This window comes from Apis mellifera, linkage group LG15 (assembly GCF_003254395.2).
Source record: "Apis mellifera strain DH4 linkage group LG15, Amel_HAv3.1, whole genome shotgun sequence".
Classification (NCBI taxonomy): domain Eukaryota; kingdom Metazoa; phylum Arthropoda; class Insecta; order Hymenoptera; family Apidae; genus Apis; species Apis mellifera.
This window is the reverse complement of record NC_037652.1, coordinates 8,196,094-8,212,157: the sequence shown is the minus strand read 5'-3', so window position 1 is coordinate 8,212,157 and position 16,064 is coordinate 8,196,094. Positions and strand designations below refer to the sequence as shown.

At 25.7% G+C, this 16,064-nt stretch overlaps 5 protein-coding genes across 11 annotated transcripts in view; 3 read left to right on the top strand and 2 right to left on the bottom strand.

Annotated features, from left to right (window-relative positions):
- Positions 1-255: 255 nt before the first annotated feature.
- Positions 256-2,197, bottom strand: LOC102654737 (peptide deformylase, mitochondrial). The gene is made up of 3 exons (XM_006563644.3): positions 1,870-2,197; positions 1,079-1,456; positions 256-857 (listed from the first exon to the last, which is right to left on the bottom strand). Exons 1-3 carry the CDS (start codon positions 2,098-2,100, stop codon positions 765-767), a joined length of 702 nt encoding a protein of 233 aa, XP_006563707.1. The 5' UTR covers positions 2,101-2,197; the 3' UTR covers positions 256-764.
- An 801-nt stretch (positions 2,198-2,998) lies between these two features.
- LOC412796 (3-hydroxyisobutyryl-CoA hydrolase, mitochondrial) lies at positions 2,999-5,673 on the top strand. 3 transcript variants are annotated; one of them, XM_006563643.3, is made up of 8 exons: positions 2,999-3,224; positions 3,287-3,374; positions 3,777-3,826; positions 3,903-4,144; positions 4,254-4,495; positions 4,573-4,792; positions 4,947-5,134; positions 5,241-5,673. In XM_006563643.3, exons 1-8 carry the CDS (start codon positions 3,222-3,224, stop codon positions 5,396-5,398), a joined length of 1,191 nt encoding a protein of 396 aa, XP_006563706.1. In that variant the 5' UTR covers positions 2,999-3,221; the 3' UTR covers positions 5,399-5,673. The 3 variants fall into 3 exon arrangements, with proteins under 3 accessions (XP_006563706.1, XP_006563705.1, XP_396249.3); XM_006563642.3 differs by having other exon boundaries at positions 3,645-3,826; XM_396249.7 differs by having other exon boundaries at positions 3,054-3,224; positions 3,753-3,826.
- Positions 5,674-5,964: 291 nt separating this feature from the next.
- Positions 5,965-8,205, bottom strand: LOC409613 (GTP-binding protein SAR1). Of its 4 annotated transcripts, none has more exons than XM_006563639.3 (6): positions 8,071-8,205; positions 7,578-7,674; positions 7,229-7,348; positions 6,865-6,930; positions 6,543-6,778; positions 5,965-6,480 (listed from the first exon to the last, which is right to left on the bottom strand). In XM_006563639.3, the coding sequence occupies exons 2-6, from the start codon at positions 7,618-7,620 to the stop codon at positions 6,364-6,366; spliced, it is 582 nt and encodes a 193-aa protein (XP_006563702.1). In that variant the 5' UTR covers positions 7,621-7,674; positions 8,071-8,205; the 3' UTR covers positions 5,965-6,363. The 4 variants fall into 4 exon arrangements, with proteins under 4 accessions (XP_006563702.1, XP_006563701.1, XP_006563700.1 ...); XM_006563638.3 differs by having other exon boundaries at positions 7,951-8,146; XM_006563637.2 differs by having other exon boundaries at positions 7,941-8,115.
- Positions 8,129-10,516, top strand: LOC724493 (50S ribosomal protein L1). Of its 2 annotated transcripts, none has more exons than XM_006563636.3 (8): positions 8,129-8,238; positions 8,832-9,030; positions 9,102-9,306; positions 9,412-9,591; positions 9,707-9,821; positions 9,905-10,023; positions 10,095-10,192; positions 10,346-10,516. In XM_006563636.3, exons 2-8 carry the CDS (start codon positions 8,903-8,905, stop codon positions 10,473-10,475), a joined length of 975 nt encoding a protein of 324 aa, XP_006563699.1. In that variant the 5' UTR covers positions 8,129-8,238; positions 8,832-8,902; the 3' UTR covers positions 10,476-10,516. The 2 variants fall into 2 exon arrangements, with proteins under 2 accessions (XP_006563699.1, XP_001120018.1); XM_001120018.3 differs by lacking the exon at positions 8,129-8,238 and adding an exon at positions 8,537-8,614.
- A 463-nt stretch (positions 10,517-10,979) lies between these two features.
- The window catches only part of LOC412795 (cadherin-99C), a 112,448-nt gene continuing 107,363 nt past the window's right edge, over positions 10,980-16,064 (top strand). The window contains exon 1 of the mRNA XM_016916657.2: positions 10,980-11,517. Coding sequence (XP_016772146.2) covers positions 11,515-11,517 — 3 coding nt within the window. The 5' untranslated portion in view covers positions 10,980-11,514. The remainder of the gene's footprint in view (positions 11,518-16,064) is intronic.

The following is a 16,064-nucleotide window of genomic DNA, read 5'->3' as shown; positions in this document are numbered from 1 at the left end:
ACGGACGAAAAATACTCTGGGAAAAATAAACGCTTTTTAATATAATAATTAAGTCTAAATGTACGTGTAACTACATATACTGAATGTATTGAAAAAAGCTTAAATTTGGTAAAATGAGAAGAGAATATATTATTCGATATGTATAAAAATATGTGAATAATAATATAAGAGACTGCTTTTGTTTGCAGGGAAAAGCTTCCTAAAAATTGTATTTTCATCATAAACAAATAGTATAAAAATTAAGAAACAAAAATATACGATATTAAAAGAAATAATTAATGTGATTTGTATTTATTTTATAAAAAATACATTGATTTAGATGCTGAAATATAAATGACATATCCTGTATGTATAGATATATAGATATACATTTCTATCCTGTATTAATTAAGTCACTGATTAAAATTTTACATATATTATTATTTTTGCTTATAGATATTTCTATAAAAAGCAAAATATCTTTCAAATAAAATTTTATATTTATTTATAATTTTTACAACTCACATATTTTTATTATATTTTAATTTACTTCTATACTTTAACTTTTATATTAATTATTATATAATATAAATATGTTAAAATGGCTTATACTTATTTATAAAATTAATTGATTTATTAATAGATATAAATAACTAACATATTTTTGGGGAAATGCAACTAGATTTTTCCACAAAATAAAAAAACTAAAAAAGTATATATATTTTCATTGTATTAACATAAATTAATATAAGCAATTTTACAAAATTATCCTATGAAATATTTAATCAATTAACAATATCTTTCTCACATTTATCTATTTTTTCCCACTTACCATAATTAAATGAAAATGGAAACATTCTATCAGTATATAAATGACCCTAAAAAATAATAAAATACATTATTAAAAATAAATATAATATATTTATATTATCTTTTATTAGTCTTTTAATTCTTAGCATAAATAAGGTTAAATAAAGCTATAGATATCAAATGTAACAGTAAATTCTGATGATATAATCAATTAAAGAAACAAAAAACTATAATATAATAGTTAAAAAAACAAATGATCAAATAAAATAATAAAGGAAAATATACTTACTTTTAAATGATCCATTTCATGATGAATAATTCTAGCTAACCAACCTTCTGCTTTCATAGAAAATGATTCTCCAAATTTATTAAGAGCTTCGATTTGAACTTCTTTTGGTCTTGGTACTTCCGCATAATAACAATCAATACTCGCGCATGTTTCAAAATGTACAACTTCTTCAGAATTTATTATATTCATTTTTGGATTAATAAAATATGTTAATGGATGAGGTGTGATACCATAACATTTTCGTATATATGGATGAATATGTTCTATAGATTCTTCCGTCATTTCAACAACAAATAATTGCCAAGGTAAGCCAATTTGTGGTGCTGCTAATCCTACTGTATCATTTTTCTTCAATAATTCATATAAATGATCAAGTATCTACAATAAAAAAAATTAATACATGAATTTGTAATAAAATAAATCATATAGTTGAAAAAAATACCTTCATTAATTATATAACTTTTAAAATAAATATTTTTATTATAAAAATCTCTTTTTCATTTATAAGATATAAGATAGAAGTATTATATATCTAATGAAATAATTTTAATATTAAGTTTAATTTTATAATTTTTATATTATTTTCTTATAATACGAAAATAAATTTCAATTTAAAACATTTTAGTTTATTATCTTAAGTTTATTATCTTAAGTTTAGTATTATCTTATTATCTTATAATTTATTATCTAATATCTCTATTTTAATAAGAAAATAAAATTATTTACAATTTATTTTTTGAAAAATTGAACAATTATTTAAAGATATAAATTAATAAAACATAAAAACATACTTTTTGAAATTCTTGCGTTTGTATTATCTTTTCATCTATAAATGATGCTTTCTGTCTTAAAACAGGATTACCAACTTGACAAATAAAATTATAAGGAGGTTTTGCACTTTCAGGTGTTTCGGTCAAATATATTTGACAAAGTTTTTTTAAACTTTGAAAACTAAATGCACATGAACTATTTTTCTGCAAAGTCTTTATAGACCCACTGACTGTATTAAAACATTTGAACATTATTTTGACTATTGTTTTACAGTATTCGTAAGAATTTTTGATAGAATTAATAAGGTTAAGCTTCTACGATGATTAGTAGATATGTTGGTACTATGATTTATTGAATCAAATATATTATGAATATTTTACATGGAAATATGATCTTAGTTTGCCCATATATTAATGTTTTATACATATATATATATATTAATATTTATTTTGTTTTTATAAATAATTAATTTTAATATTAAAATTATAAATAATGATAATAAAAAATTTTGTTACTTAATTTGCTTACAATAAAAAATTTTTGGTACTATGATTTATTGAATCAAATATATTATGAATATTTTACATGGAAATATGATCTTAGTTTGCCCATATATTAATGTTTTATACATATATATATATATATTAATATTTATTTTGTTTTTATAAATAATTAATTTTAATATTAAAATTATAAATAATGATAATAAAAAATTTTGTTACTTAATTTGTTTACAATAAAAAATTGTTTATTATAATTAAAATTATATAATAATTAAAAAAATTCTTTATTATAATTAAAATTATATAATAATTAATTATAAAATATTTAAAATTTTTTTTTCCTTATTTTCTTAATTTTAACCTTAATATTTGTTATATCATAAATAATATTCATTATATTATAATAATAATAATAATAATATAATTATATTTTTATTATAATATAATTGTAATATTTACAATTAACTCATTATTTAGTTATAATTAATATAATATTTAATTATATTTTTAATATAACATTTTATTTTTATATTTAAATATTGACAGTTAAATTATATTTTACATACCATTAATGTATTTACATTTATAACATATTTCGTCAATGAAATTTCGATTGGTTACGCATTATCACGATTTTGTACGATTATGTAATAATTTCATCATACAATTATCAATTTATATTACGTACAATTTATATTACAGTTTATATTTATATTATATATTAAAAAAAGAATATCAACATACAATTTAATAACCTATATTAATATACCAAATTTGTTTGTGTTGTTTGTTGTGTGATATTTTATACCTCTATTATTTCCTATTTTATACTTAATATAATCGTATAAAATAAATATTCAAGAATCAAAATGGTAATTATTTTTTATATAAAATTTTATAATAAAATCACAATTAATATTCTTTTTTTTATTAGATAAAAAACAGTGCATTAAAATTAAATTGTGTGGGTGGTAATTCAATTAATACTCTAAAGTATTTATCAACACAAACTTCAGGTGGAGGTAAGGATACAGGTTTAAAATTTGCTAATCAAAATCCAAAACCTATTATATTACCTGAAACGGAACCATCAGAACCATATCCTGCTCCTTATCCTCAAAGAACTCCTATAATAGAAATACCAGGTTCTTGGAAAATTTTTAATAATATTAATAAAATTAAAAATGTTTTTAATAAACAATTTTAAAAATAGATTATGAATTAAATAAATTTAGTAACGAATATACTAATATATAAATTAATTAAAATTAATTATTAAAAAAATAATTTAGGTCCTATAGTAGAACCTGCACTTCCTCAACCACTACCTCAACCACAACCTCAACCTCAACCTCAACCTCAACCTCAACCAGATGCTTTACCACCTCTTGAAATTCCAGTACCTCACAAAAGTGCAATTGCAGGCAAGGAAGCACAACAAACAAATATAGAAAATGATGTCTTATTTAAAGAAGTATGCACATCTATAGTTATAAAATTAATAATATAAATTATTATATATATTTATAATAAATATATATTTTTTTAAGGTTGGAAATAAAGGTATTATCATATTGAATCGTCCAAAAGCATTAAATGCTTTAAATTTATCAATGGTTGAAAAAATATATCCAGTACTTAAGAAATGGGAATCATCTAAAAAATTAGTGATAATTGAAGGTGCAGGAGATAAAGCATTTTGTGCAGGTGGTGATATAAAATCAATTGGTATTGAAATAAAAAATACTGGTAATAAAGCCTTAGCTGAAATATTTTTGAAAAAGGAATATACGTAAGTTTCAAAACATTATTTTAATGTATATTATTAAATATTTTAGAATTATATAAATTTAAGAATTATTCAATTAATTCATTAAATCTTTCATATATTAAATATATAGCTTAAATCATCTCATTGGTACATATAAAATACCATATATAGCAACAATAAATGGAATAACTATGGGAGGTGGTGTTGGAATATCTGTTCATGGTAAATATCGAATTGCTACAGAAAAAACATTATTTGCAATGCCAGAAACAGCAGTTGGATTAATTCCTGATGTTGGTGGAAGTTATTTTTTACCTAGATTAAAAGGTAAATTAGGACTTTATCTTGGATTGACTGGAGATCGTTTACAAGGTATGGAAAATTATTAAGTTCATTAATACATGTTTTAAATACTTTATATTATAAATTATAATTTTATATTATATTAGGTATTGATGTATTACTTGCCGGTATTGCAACACATTTTGTTCCTTCTGAAAAATTACCAAATTTAAAAGAAGATTTACTGATGACTGACAAATCTGATATTAAAGAAATCTTAAATAAATATCAATCTAAAACATTGAATCAAGAATTTTGTTTAGCGCCATATATGAGTAAAATAGATAAATATTTTTCTGCATCATGTATAGAAGAAATTATAGAGAGGTAAACTATAATAATTATAGTTAATTGATATATAATTTTATTTTAATAATTAGGTAAATATATATACATATATTCGTTTAATATAGTTTAATTAATTAGACGTGTATAATTTATTATATTTTAAAATATTTACTTATTGCAAATTTTGATGAAGATTAAAAGAAGATAATTCAGAATGGGCCAAGAAGACATTGCAAATGTTATTAAAAGCATCTCCTACTGCTCTAAAGTTTACAATGTGTAGTATTCAAAAAGGAAGCACATTGAATTTGGCAGATTGTTTAAAGATGGAGTTTAGATTAATGTGTAATTTTTTTAACAAAAATAGTGATTTTTGCGAAGGTAGTTACAAATATATGTTATTCACTTATAATTATATATTTATTATCTCTGAAAAATAATTTTATATAACTATTATTATTATTATTAATTATTATTAATCTCATAGGTGTCAGAGCCGTTTTAATCGATAAAGATAGAAAACCAAAGTGGAATCCTAAAAACTTAATAGAAGTAAAAGATAATTATATAAATCAACAATTTAATCTTTTAACAAATGAATTACATAGTATTAAATTAGATTATGATGTCAGGGAAATAGCATAAAAAGTACAAATTGTATGAAATAGAAAACAACATGCTTTATTTGAAAAATAATGAACAAAATATTAATAAGTATTTACAATTACTATGTTAATACATTAAAAAAAAATATTATTTTTAAGTTTTTTATTTTTTGTTCTATTTTTAAATCAAGTTTACACAAACAACTATATAATATAATACGGACGATTTATGATATTTTACAAGACATTTATTAATATTTTAAAAACTTACTACCAAAATGTAACTACAAATATATTGATAGTTTTATAATAAAATGTATTCGTTTTTATCTTTTTACAACTTGTATTTTATTTAAAGAATTTATTTAAAAAATTTAAAAAAAAAAAAGAAAATGAAAATATATTAAGCAAATAATATATATGAAATTCATTGATATTTTTAATTTTAATTAAAAAAATACCAAATAAAATGTATTTATTATTCTTTTAATAAAAGATATCAAAATACATTTAATAAAATTTGTTTTAATTTTCCTAAATAAAATGCATAAAATATTTTTAACGTAATTAGAATATTTACGTTATAAAAAATAATTTTAAAAACACTTAAAATTCTTAAATAGTTTATTACTTTATTTATCAAAACGTTTATTATTTTTATTATATCAAGTACTTCCATAATATGATTTGCAAATGACAGAAATTCACAGAACTCTTTCTTATATGGAATTAAAATAATTTATATAGATTGTAGGCTCCATGTATTAAAATGAAAGAAATTAATTCTATCACGTTTGTCAAATTGTATTTTTCGGATGTTTTTGTTTTACTTATTTGCACTGTTCTGAATCTGTTATTGCAGTTTATATATTGATACTCCTTTCCTACTGCACAATTCACATAAAGGATAACAATACACTTCAGTACTAACATCCAATATGAATCAGAGGAAAGGGAAATGTAATAAACTGCCACAAATCTGAGTATTTAAATTATTGTATGCATTCAGTCAATATACTGAGCAAGCCAACGGAAACCTTCACCATATCCTTGTCTTTTCAACACTGAACACATAAATAATTCCAATGGACGACCAGGTATTTCACTGCGAGAAATCTTTCCCTAAAATTTATGTAATTTATATAATTATACATTTTACATAATTTAATAATTTATATACATACCTTTCCTGTTGTTTGACCATAAAGGTTGAAATAATTTCTAAGTTCATCTTCTGATGCTGCACCTGGTTTATCAATTTTATTACCTAGCACTAAAACTGGACATGAACTAAGTTGTTCATCAGTTAAAAGTGCATCAAATTCAGCTTTTGATTCTGGTAATCGTGATCTATCACTTGCATCAACAAGGAATACTATTGCATCCACTGCAGGAAAATAATCTTTCCAAACTCTTCGAGCTGTAATGTATCTTATATTTTAATAAAGTAACATTATAAAATATAAATATAGACAACATTTTAGACAACAAATCAATTAATTATACCTTGGGGATGTCCTCCGAGATCAAATGTTGTGAACCTCATATTTCCAATGGAAAGTTCTTCTGAAGCTGAAGAAAAATATATACAATAATAATTACATAATTATAATAATTGTAATATATAATAAAATTATATATTATATGAAACAAAATACATTAAATATAAATATCATTAATGAAATTATATTTAAAAAAAGGCAAAAAAAAAAAAAATTATTAAATATATAATATAAAACTAGAAAATAATTCACTGTAACAAAATATTAAATTATAGAATAATAAACAAAGTTAAAATAAAATTTAAAAAAAAAATTATTATACATATCTCTAAATATATATAATAATTATTATTTTAAATATTAATTACTTGGATGCAATGTAGGCACATGTTGAGCTAGTCGATCATCTTTGAGCATATGAAGTAATGTAGTCTTGCCTGCATTATCTAAACCAAGAAATAAGAGTTTACCACTCTTTTTCCAAAGACCTAAAAATTAAAAATAAAAATCAAACTGAAAACAATATTAAAAATTTAAAATAATTTTACAAAATTTATACATATTCATTTAAATATAAAATATAAATATATTTTTTATATATTCAAAAAAAAGAATACAACAAAATCATTTATATTCATAAAATTTACATGCATTTTAAACACATATTTTATATAACATATATTATAACATGTAAAACATAATAAAAGTTATACATACCAAGATAATTTAAAACTCCTGCAAACCAATCCCAAATGAACATATTTGTAGATATAAATGAATGTCAGGTCCACTGTGTACTAACTATTGAATGACTCTGCAACAATGATAAGTTGACAAGATTATCATCTTTAAGTAATTATACATAATAGAAGTCATTTTAAATTTATTATAGCCTTTATATAATTTTTTTGAAATAATAAGAAAAAATATTATAACAAAATACAAATATCGATAATGTACAAATAGTTATTTACAAGATAAAGTAAAACATTAAATCAATAACCTTTATTACATCGAAGTCAAGAATGGTATTTAGAATATAATCGGTGGACGATTACAATTGAAATGCGATAGACTTACCAGATCTCACCTAATAACAGTTTTATGTTTCGTTCACCACCACCAAAATGCAAAATTGCAAGCGGGTCAGAAAAGCGTTCGCATGGTATAATTACACTAAATCTGTTTCTTTACCACTAATTTAACGTACCCTACACAAAAAATATACGAAGCTGCAAAAGATGGAGAAGAAGTGCTTTTCTTCTTATAAAAAGCACAACTTTAGCAAGCCTATTTGGCTGGCAGTTGGCACTGATGACGTCTACTTCCGTCTGCCATATTGTCTAAATAGTGCTGTTTCATAAATGCAGATTTTGAGGTCAATTACATTTATTTTTATTTCATTTCTAAAATTATAATAATATATATATATGTATAAATTATACTTTTTCTTTTTTTAAATTGATTTATTTTATTTTGTATCATAACAATTGCAAAAATATTTTGATATTGATGAAGAAATAAATAAAATTTTATATAATTTTATATTTTATATATATATTTAAATGATAGTTATAAGAAATATAATAAATATACACAGACTGCATTGTCTATGAAATTATTTATATTAAGATTTTATTTATTACCGAATATTTAAAAGTATAATGTCCCTAGTATACATTTGGTAATTAATTTTCTTAACCTCTTTAAAGTTTGTTTTATACAATATTATATATTAAATGCAATGTTGACAGGTAATTTACTTTTAATTTATATTTTTTTTATTTAATAATTAATTTTTTTTTCTAAATGTTATTATATTTAATAAATATAATATATTTCTTTTATATTTCATATCTCATAATAATATATATAGATTATAGAATTTTATTTATAATTTGAAATGAATTTTTTAAAAACGAATATAATAATAATTTTTATTTTTTTATAAATTTAATTTTATATTTATAGGTTGGTTGACAAATAGTTTTCGTACTACACATAATCTCAATACTAGATATAATGTATGTTCTTACTTATTTATGCAAACTCGAGATTATGCAGCTAGAAAAGGGACAAGAGAAAAAAGATTATTGGCAAAAAAAAAACGAGCTAAAAAAGTAGTAGTTGAACAAGTAGGATTTGTTCCATATAAACAGCAAAAAAAAAAGTGAGTAATTTCTAATCTCAATTTTTTTAATACAATATATATATCGAATAATTTTGTTAATTTTATGATAGGACAAAAGTAGAAATTTGTCCACTTAATAATATAGATGATAGTTGGAAGTGGAAAGCAGTTGATGATGTATGGATAGTAAAATATCATCAACAACCAATCTATTCTTTTCAAGAAGCTATAGAATGCCATCGTGAAACACATCATCCAACTATGTATAATAAACCTAATGCAATTGTTAATGCATTTATACAATTAAATATGAGGGTAATAAAATAAAAAGAAATAATATTATAATTAATATTACAGTTAAATTAAAATTATATTATTTTTAATAAAATTATTTTATAATATCTAAAATATTTATAATAGCGTGAAAAGAAGAATAGATTTGTTGATAAGTTTACAAGAATAGTTGATACACCACATATATTTGAATATAATAATAAAAGGACGGTATTAGCTTTTAGTCAGAATTTAGAAGAACAAGAAGAGGCTAGAAATGCTGGAGCTGACTATTCTGGTGGTATTGAATTAATAAAAAAAATTCAAGTGAGTAAAAATCTAATATAATAAAAACAATAAATTGATATATATATATATATATATATATATGTAACATTTTATAAAATTGTAATGTGTAGAATTATGAATTTAATTATTGCAGAATGGAACATTTCAATTCAAAGAGTATGACTTTGTTGTAGCTCATGCAAATATTTTATCTGATTTATTATTAGTTAGAGGATTATTGAAAAAGAAATTTCCAAACATGAGAATAGGTAAATAAATAAATTTATTTATTATGAAATATAAATATTTATTTATAATATTAAATTGAATATAAATAATTTAAATATTTTAGGTAATTTGGGTACTGATATGAATAAACTTGTTACAAAATTCAAAAATGGAATTGGATATGCTGCAATACCTCATAAAACTTTCAAAGAATATGGTGAAATTAATGTGGCTTTTGGCTCGGTAAATTTATAGTTTATATAATATCAAAAAAAAAATTCTATATCATCATATTTTAAATGTAAATTTTTTAGCTTGATATGAATATGAAATATTTGGAAGAAAATTTTTGTGCACTAATAAATGATATTGAATTAATGAAACCACAACGTGATGCATCATTCATTGTAAGGTAAATTCATTTTATTGATTCATTCATATTATTAAATTAATAATTAATATATGAAATTATTTTAAAATAATATTATAGTAATAGTAATATATAAATATATAAACGTAAATATAAATAATTAAAAACAAATATATGAATATATAAATTTTATAGAATTCAAATTAGAAGTGAACTTTCTGATGAATCTTTTACAATTAATTATCAAGATTACATTGCAACAAAAACTGATAAAGAAACAAACGAGGAAGAAACAGATGAAACAGCAATTATTGATACACAATAATTATTTAATGTATATAAATAAAATTATATTTAAAAAATGAATTTCAATTAGTATTCAATATTTATTGTTTACCTATCCTAAATAAATTCAATATTTATTATTATTATTATTATTATTATCATTATTATTATTATTATTATTATTAATTAAATAGTATAATTATATAATTATTTTTAAAAAAATAATATGTAAATAATATATAAAATATCTTTCATCTATTTTATTTTTTATTTACAAAATTTTATTTTATTAAGATAAAAAATTAATTTAAAAATGTATTTAAAATTAGATAGAATACAATAAAAATAAAACATTAATTTAAAAATGTATTATTTGAAAATTAAAAAAAATATAATAATTATCAATTATAAGAGTTCAGATTCCAAGAGGAATCGTACGAAAATGAAAGAATAAGACAGAGCCAAGTAAAGCAAAGGCAAAGAGAATGGAGAATGGTGAGCGGCCGTGGTGGTGAGTACAGTGGAGGGGCGATGGCTCACCTACCTGCCGGTTGAGAGCTCAGTCGGTGTCCGCCAGGTTGAAAATCCGTGACTTCTCTTCATTTTATACGTAACTTTTCACAGTTTTGTTAAAACGGCGCGAAAAATGTTAAAAACGAAAATATAAAATATAACGAGACATATATACCGTTGACAATTATTTTTTATCAGTGTTCGATAAAGAATTCATCGATCAAATTAGTGATAAATATCACGTTTCTTTAAATTTCCAGAAAAACGTTCGAATAAGTTTTTTCTGTGCGAACTTGATAGCAGTGCATGAGAGTGCGCGCACTAATACCAGCGCGATCCCACGCGTATCGCAAAGAACGTGTGTGTGTTTACATATGGTGATCTGTGTTGACTGTGTAACTATCATCAACCGAATATTGTGATTTTGGATTGCAGCAAATTTTGGAGCAACTAATTAATGTTATCGGCTACTTTGTAGACATGCTTAGGTTAAACAGCAGTAGACAATAACATTAGATGACACACCGGCACGCTTAATACACGGATGAACATACACTAGCGCAGTCATGGTAAGTGAAAATGCCTAAGTAAATTAAATCTTGACGACAAATCTTGGACGACAAATCTAGTTATAGAAATATTTTCTATAACTAGCCAATGTTTCACATATTTTTTTATATTGAAATTTAATGCTTACAATTATATATTTCATAATTTTTTTCTTCGAAATTATTTTGCTTGATTATAAGGAAAGCAGCATCTATTAATACATATTTAAATTTAAAAAGAAATAAATATTTATTATTTATTTTTCTAATATAATTATTATAATCGCATAGTAAACGATACATTTTTAAGATTTTTATTTCGTATTTTTTTAATTTCTTAACAATTTGTGACAATTATAAATTATTCATTATAACCTATTAAAATCATTATTGTCGAAGTGGTAACTATCAATAGGATTTTACATACGAAGAATGAAATTCATGGGATTTTATTGTTAATGAGAAGTTGGAAAAGATCCAGTAGATTCATCGAATAACATTGAAATTGATCGTTGTATTGTTTTTAAAAGAGAATAAACTAACGATACGTATTCATCGAAGTATCTTATTTTTCAATCGTTACGCGTTCAAGATTTGATTTAATCATTACAGTAAATATAACTAATTATTATGATAAAATTTTTGCCATGCATCGTTTAATTATAATTATATAAAAGTATTATACATTTTTCAACTATGAATCGAATTCAACAGACAAAAGTATTTATTTATATATGGAATCGAAAAATGTATGTGTAAATCCAATCATACAATTCCAGTTTAACTTTAGCGAATATTTCTAAGAGATAAGTAAATATAATACCTATATATAAGTATTACACGACATAAGATATAAAGGTTAATTTTCTATTATTCTAAATTTTGAAATCACACTCTGCTCTTCTTTTAGATAAAAATTTATATCATTATTTTTATAATGTATTTTACATTAATGTTTTTGATTTATGATTGATATGTATATCATCTCTCGTTGCAATAATCTTGTATCTTTATTTTAATTTTGGAAACTCGCCATTGAATACAGACTAAAGTGTTAATATATATAATTATAGCTATAAAATTAGCTGTTTCTTTTGCCAGTTTATTCGCTAATTTATTTGAACGTTTCTTTAACACTTTTTTAATCATATTATTATCATTCCTCCTGATTTTTCTTCTCAATTATTTATCCAAAGGTTAGATTATTAAAAAATTCATCGATATCGTTATTTTTTATCAATTTTTATCAATATTACGAAATTATTCGTCACTATACACGTGCCTTGACAACTTGTTCGGTTAGTCATGCGTGCAGATCGGTGCAAAACCTGGCTCTAGAAGCAAATGCAAATGATACCTTTAGGGCTGCGTATCTTTTCCTTGCCAACGTTTCCTTTTCCTGTCTCCACCACCAACGCTGTTATACTCTAATTGCATCGTAATAATTATACAACACGAGAGAATTCTACTAGACGTTCAATCTTTCGCATCGAATAAAAAATAACGAATCAATATTATTATCACGTATTACGATTACAACTGTAAACTCTCTCTCTTCCGTTCGTCGTGACGTTCATCTTTAATCGTCATCACCTTTGCGCCATAGGCGTCATCGTGGAAAATTGCACAGCCTAGTTCGATCGAAACTGGAGTGGAACACCTCTTTTATTCCTTTTCTTCTTAATTCACCTTTGACCCACTCTTCCCGCTTTTCTTATTTTTTTTTCACTCTTCAAAGGTTGAGAGATATCTCGAGTTTCAAGATCCATTCAATTCTCAAAGCGAATCTCTTATCTTTTTGAATCTGCATCGAAAGATATTTAAGTGGAAACTTTAATATTTACCTTATGGAAGATATTAATCTTACAACGATCCATTTAATATCTGTCATTGTATCGAAAATTCTGGAAAAATTTATTTACCATACTTTATATATATACACATCCGTTTTAATGTTTTAAAGACATTGGAACATTTATCGGCAAACTTGGAATATTTTTTTTACAAGTAGTAGGGGAAGCTAGTAAGATAACAAACGAAAAACTACTCTCTTCCGCGGTACGTATAATTAGAAAGTACGGAGCAAGAGTGGCGGCGAGTCATTTTACCCGATTGTATCTCAATCGATGTTTTTGTAATTTATCTTGTTGCACCGTGGTTACCCGCTTTCCCGCACTTTACACACCACTATTCACCATTCCTCACGTTGCCGGAAGTAAGCAACGAGCAAGAGTATAATAATCCCGATCTAACTTTCTGTCAATGCGATCTTCATCTCGACAACCCGTATCTATCCACGATTGTGATTCCTCTCCGCAATTTACTTTTCTTACCGTTATCTGGCATAGTTACGAACCCGCAGAGATGTGTCACGTCACGTCACGTCTCGTCTCGTCTCGTCTCGTTTCAAGGAAATATTCTTTTTCACGAGAGAAAATCGGACATCCGATCCAATTAAAATTCAATAAAATCGAATCTATTTTTTTTTCTTTGTCCCCAAAATATTTGACAAAAATCCCCAGCGTGTTCGTTCGTGCGATTAAGACAGAAATCGGAAATTAGAAATTCAGGTTTCTAATAAAGACGATAATGCGATTAAAACAGCTCGAACAGGAGGATAGATGGAACGGTGCATCCGAAACGAGGCAGAAAACACAAAAGTGCAAAGGGTTAAGGCGTTGATCAACGGCGACAAGTTTTTCTCGAATCGATAACCCCCGATAGAAAACCTGCCTATCCACTTTGCTACAGCAGTTTCAAAACTCCTCTCCTCCCCTCGTCGCCCCGTCTAAATGGACTCGCACTGTACCCACAATCGTGCGCGGTTTTCCCTTCCTCCGAATTATCGAACAGACTCGAAATCGTCCGTCGCGCGAATCCAACATTTAATGTGTGTGTGTGTGCACGCGCGCGCGCGAGTGAAAATGTGTGTGTGTGTGAGTGAGCGCGAGTGAAAATGTGTGTGTGTGTGTGTGTGTGTGTGTGTGTGTGTGTGTGTGTGGTGTGTGTGTGTGTGTGTGTGTGTGTGTGTGTGTGTGTGTGTGTGTGTGTGTGTGTGTGTGTGTGTGTGTGTGTGTGTGTGTGTGTGTGTGTGTGTGTGTGTGTGTGTGTGTGTGTGTGTGTGTGTGTGTGTGTGTGTGTGTGTGTGTGTGTGTGAGAGAGAGAGAGAGAGAGAGAGAGAGAGAGAGAGAGAGAGAGAGAGAGAGAGAGAGAGAGAGAGAGAGAGAGAGAGAGAGAGAGAGAGAGAGTAGTTGTTGGGCGAGAGCGTAAGCTGGAAGTCGGAGCGGCGGGAGGAGGAGGATGGGGCGGATAAAAGGGGCACAGAAGCGAGGTTAGAGCAGGTATCGGGCCGGGAAAAATGACGGATACGAAATGGTTACTGTACTAGTCGACCGGTTCTTCTTGTTACCGCGACTTCCTCCGCGCGACATATACTGGGTGACTGGTGGCCGACTCTGACGGCGGGTTCGAAGTTTCATTGACGGGCCCCCTTCTCTTCGTATACCGGGTGATCCGACGCGAGCTTCGTAGCGTTCGTTTCGAAATGTTTTCTCGAGATTGTTTCCTCTCGGGAGCGAGGCAGAATTTTTTCTCTTTTCTTTCGGAAAATCGAGCGTGAAAAAATGGGCGCGAGGAAAGAAAGAGGGAAAGAGAGAGGAAAGAAAGGAAGGAGGTTGTGTTTCTCCTAGCGGAGAAAGCGAAAGCTGCGCGCACCGGTTCCACCGCTGTTTCTTTTTTCTTTTTTGTTTTGTTTTGTTTTTTTTTTCCTTTTTCTTTTTTCACGTATCGTTACGTACGTCGAATTATTACCCAACAGCCCGTTATCGAGCGTGTAAATACGATGTGTATTATAAATACGGTGAATGTAAATTCGGATCACCGAAACCGAGCCGTTCCAATCGTCAAATGTCACGACGTCTCCCCGTACACCTGTCTCCCGTAATTAGGTAACGTGAAAGTTTTGCGCCGACTCCGACATTCAGCGCTGTGACTCGAACACGATCGCCGGCCTCTCGAGCGGAGAGGTTGGAAAATTGAATAACAACGCGAATACGGTGTATAAAGAGATGCGTTAAAAAAAACAGAAGCGTTAAAAGAGATTATTTCTTCGCGTATTGGTTGCTGTCGTAAATCATAGAAAGAGAGAGAGAAATGAAAATAAACGAAAATTAGAATTTTTTTCATCCGTGCGATTTTCCGTGGAGATAAACGATCTGTTTGAGATGATTGAACGGTTTAATTTATTAGAAAAAGAAAGAACACGAAGAGGAAAAGAAACGACACGACGCGATTTTCTTGCGAGAAAAGTTTTCGATTGAATTTAATTATTTAATTTAATAATCAAATCTTTGTATAATATAAAAGAGATGATAGTGGATTATAAGGATTTTTCCACGAAACATTAAAGGAAAATGTGATAAATTACGTGACTTGAAATTGATAAACAATTTCAGTTACAGAAACGGTTTATACTAAGACGGAGAGAAAGATAAAGATCCATAAAGGCTGGCGAAATTCTCCTTAATGGTAGAGTATATATATACTCTATATATATGTATATATATATA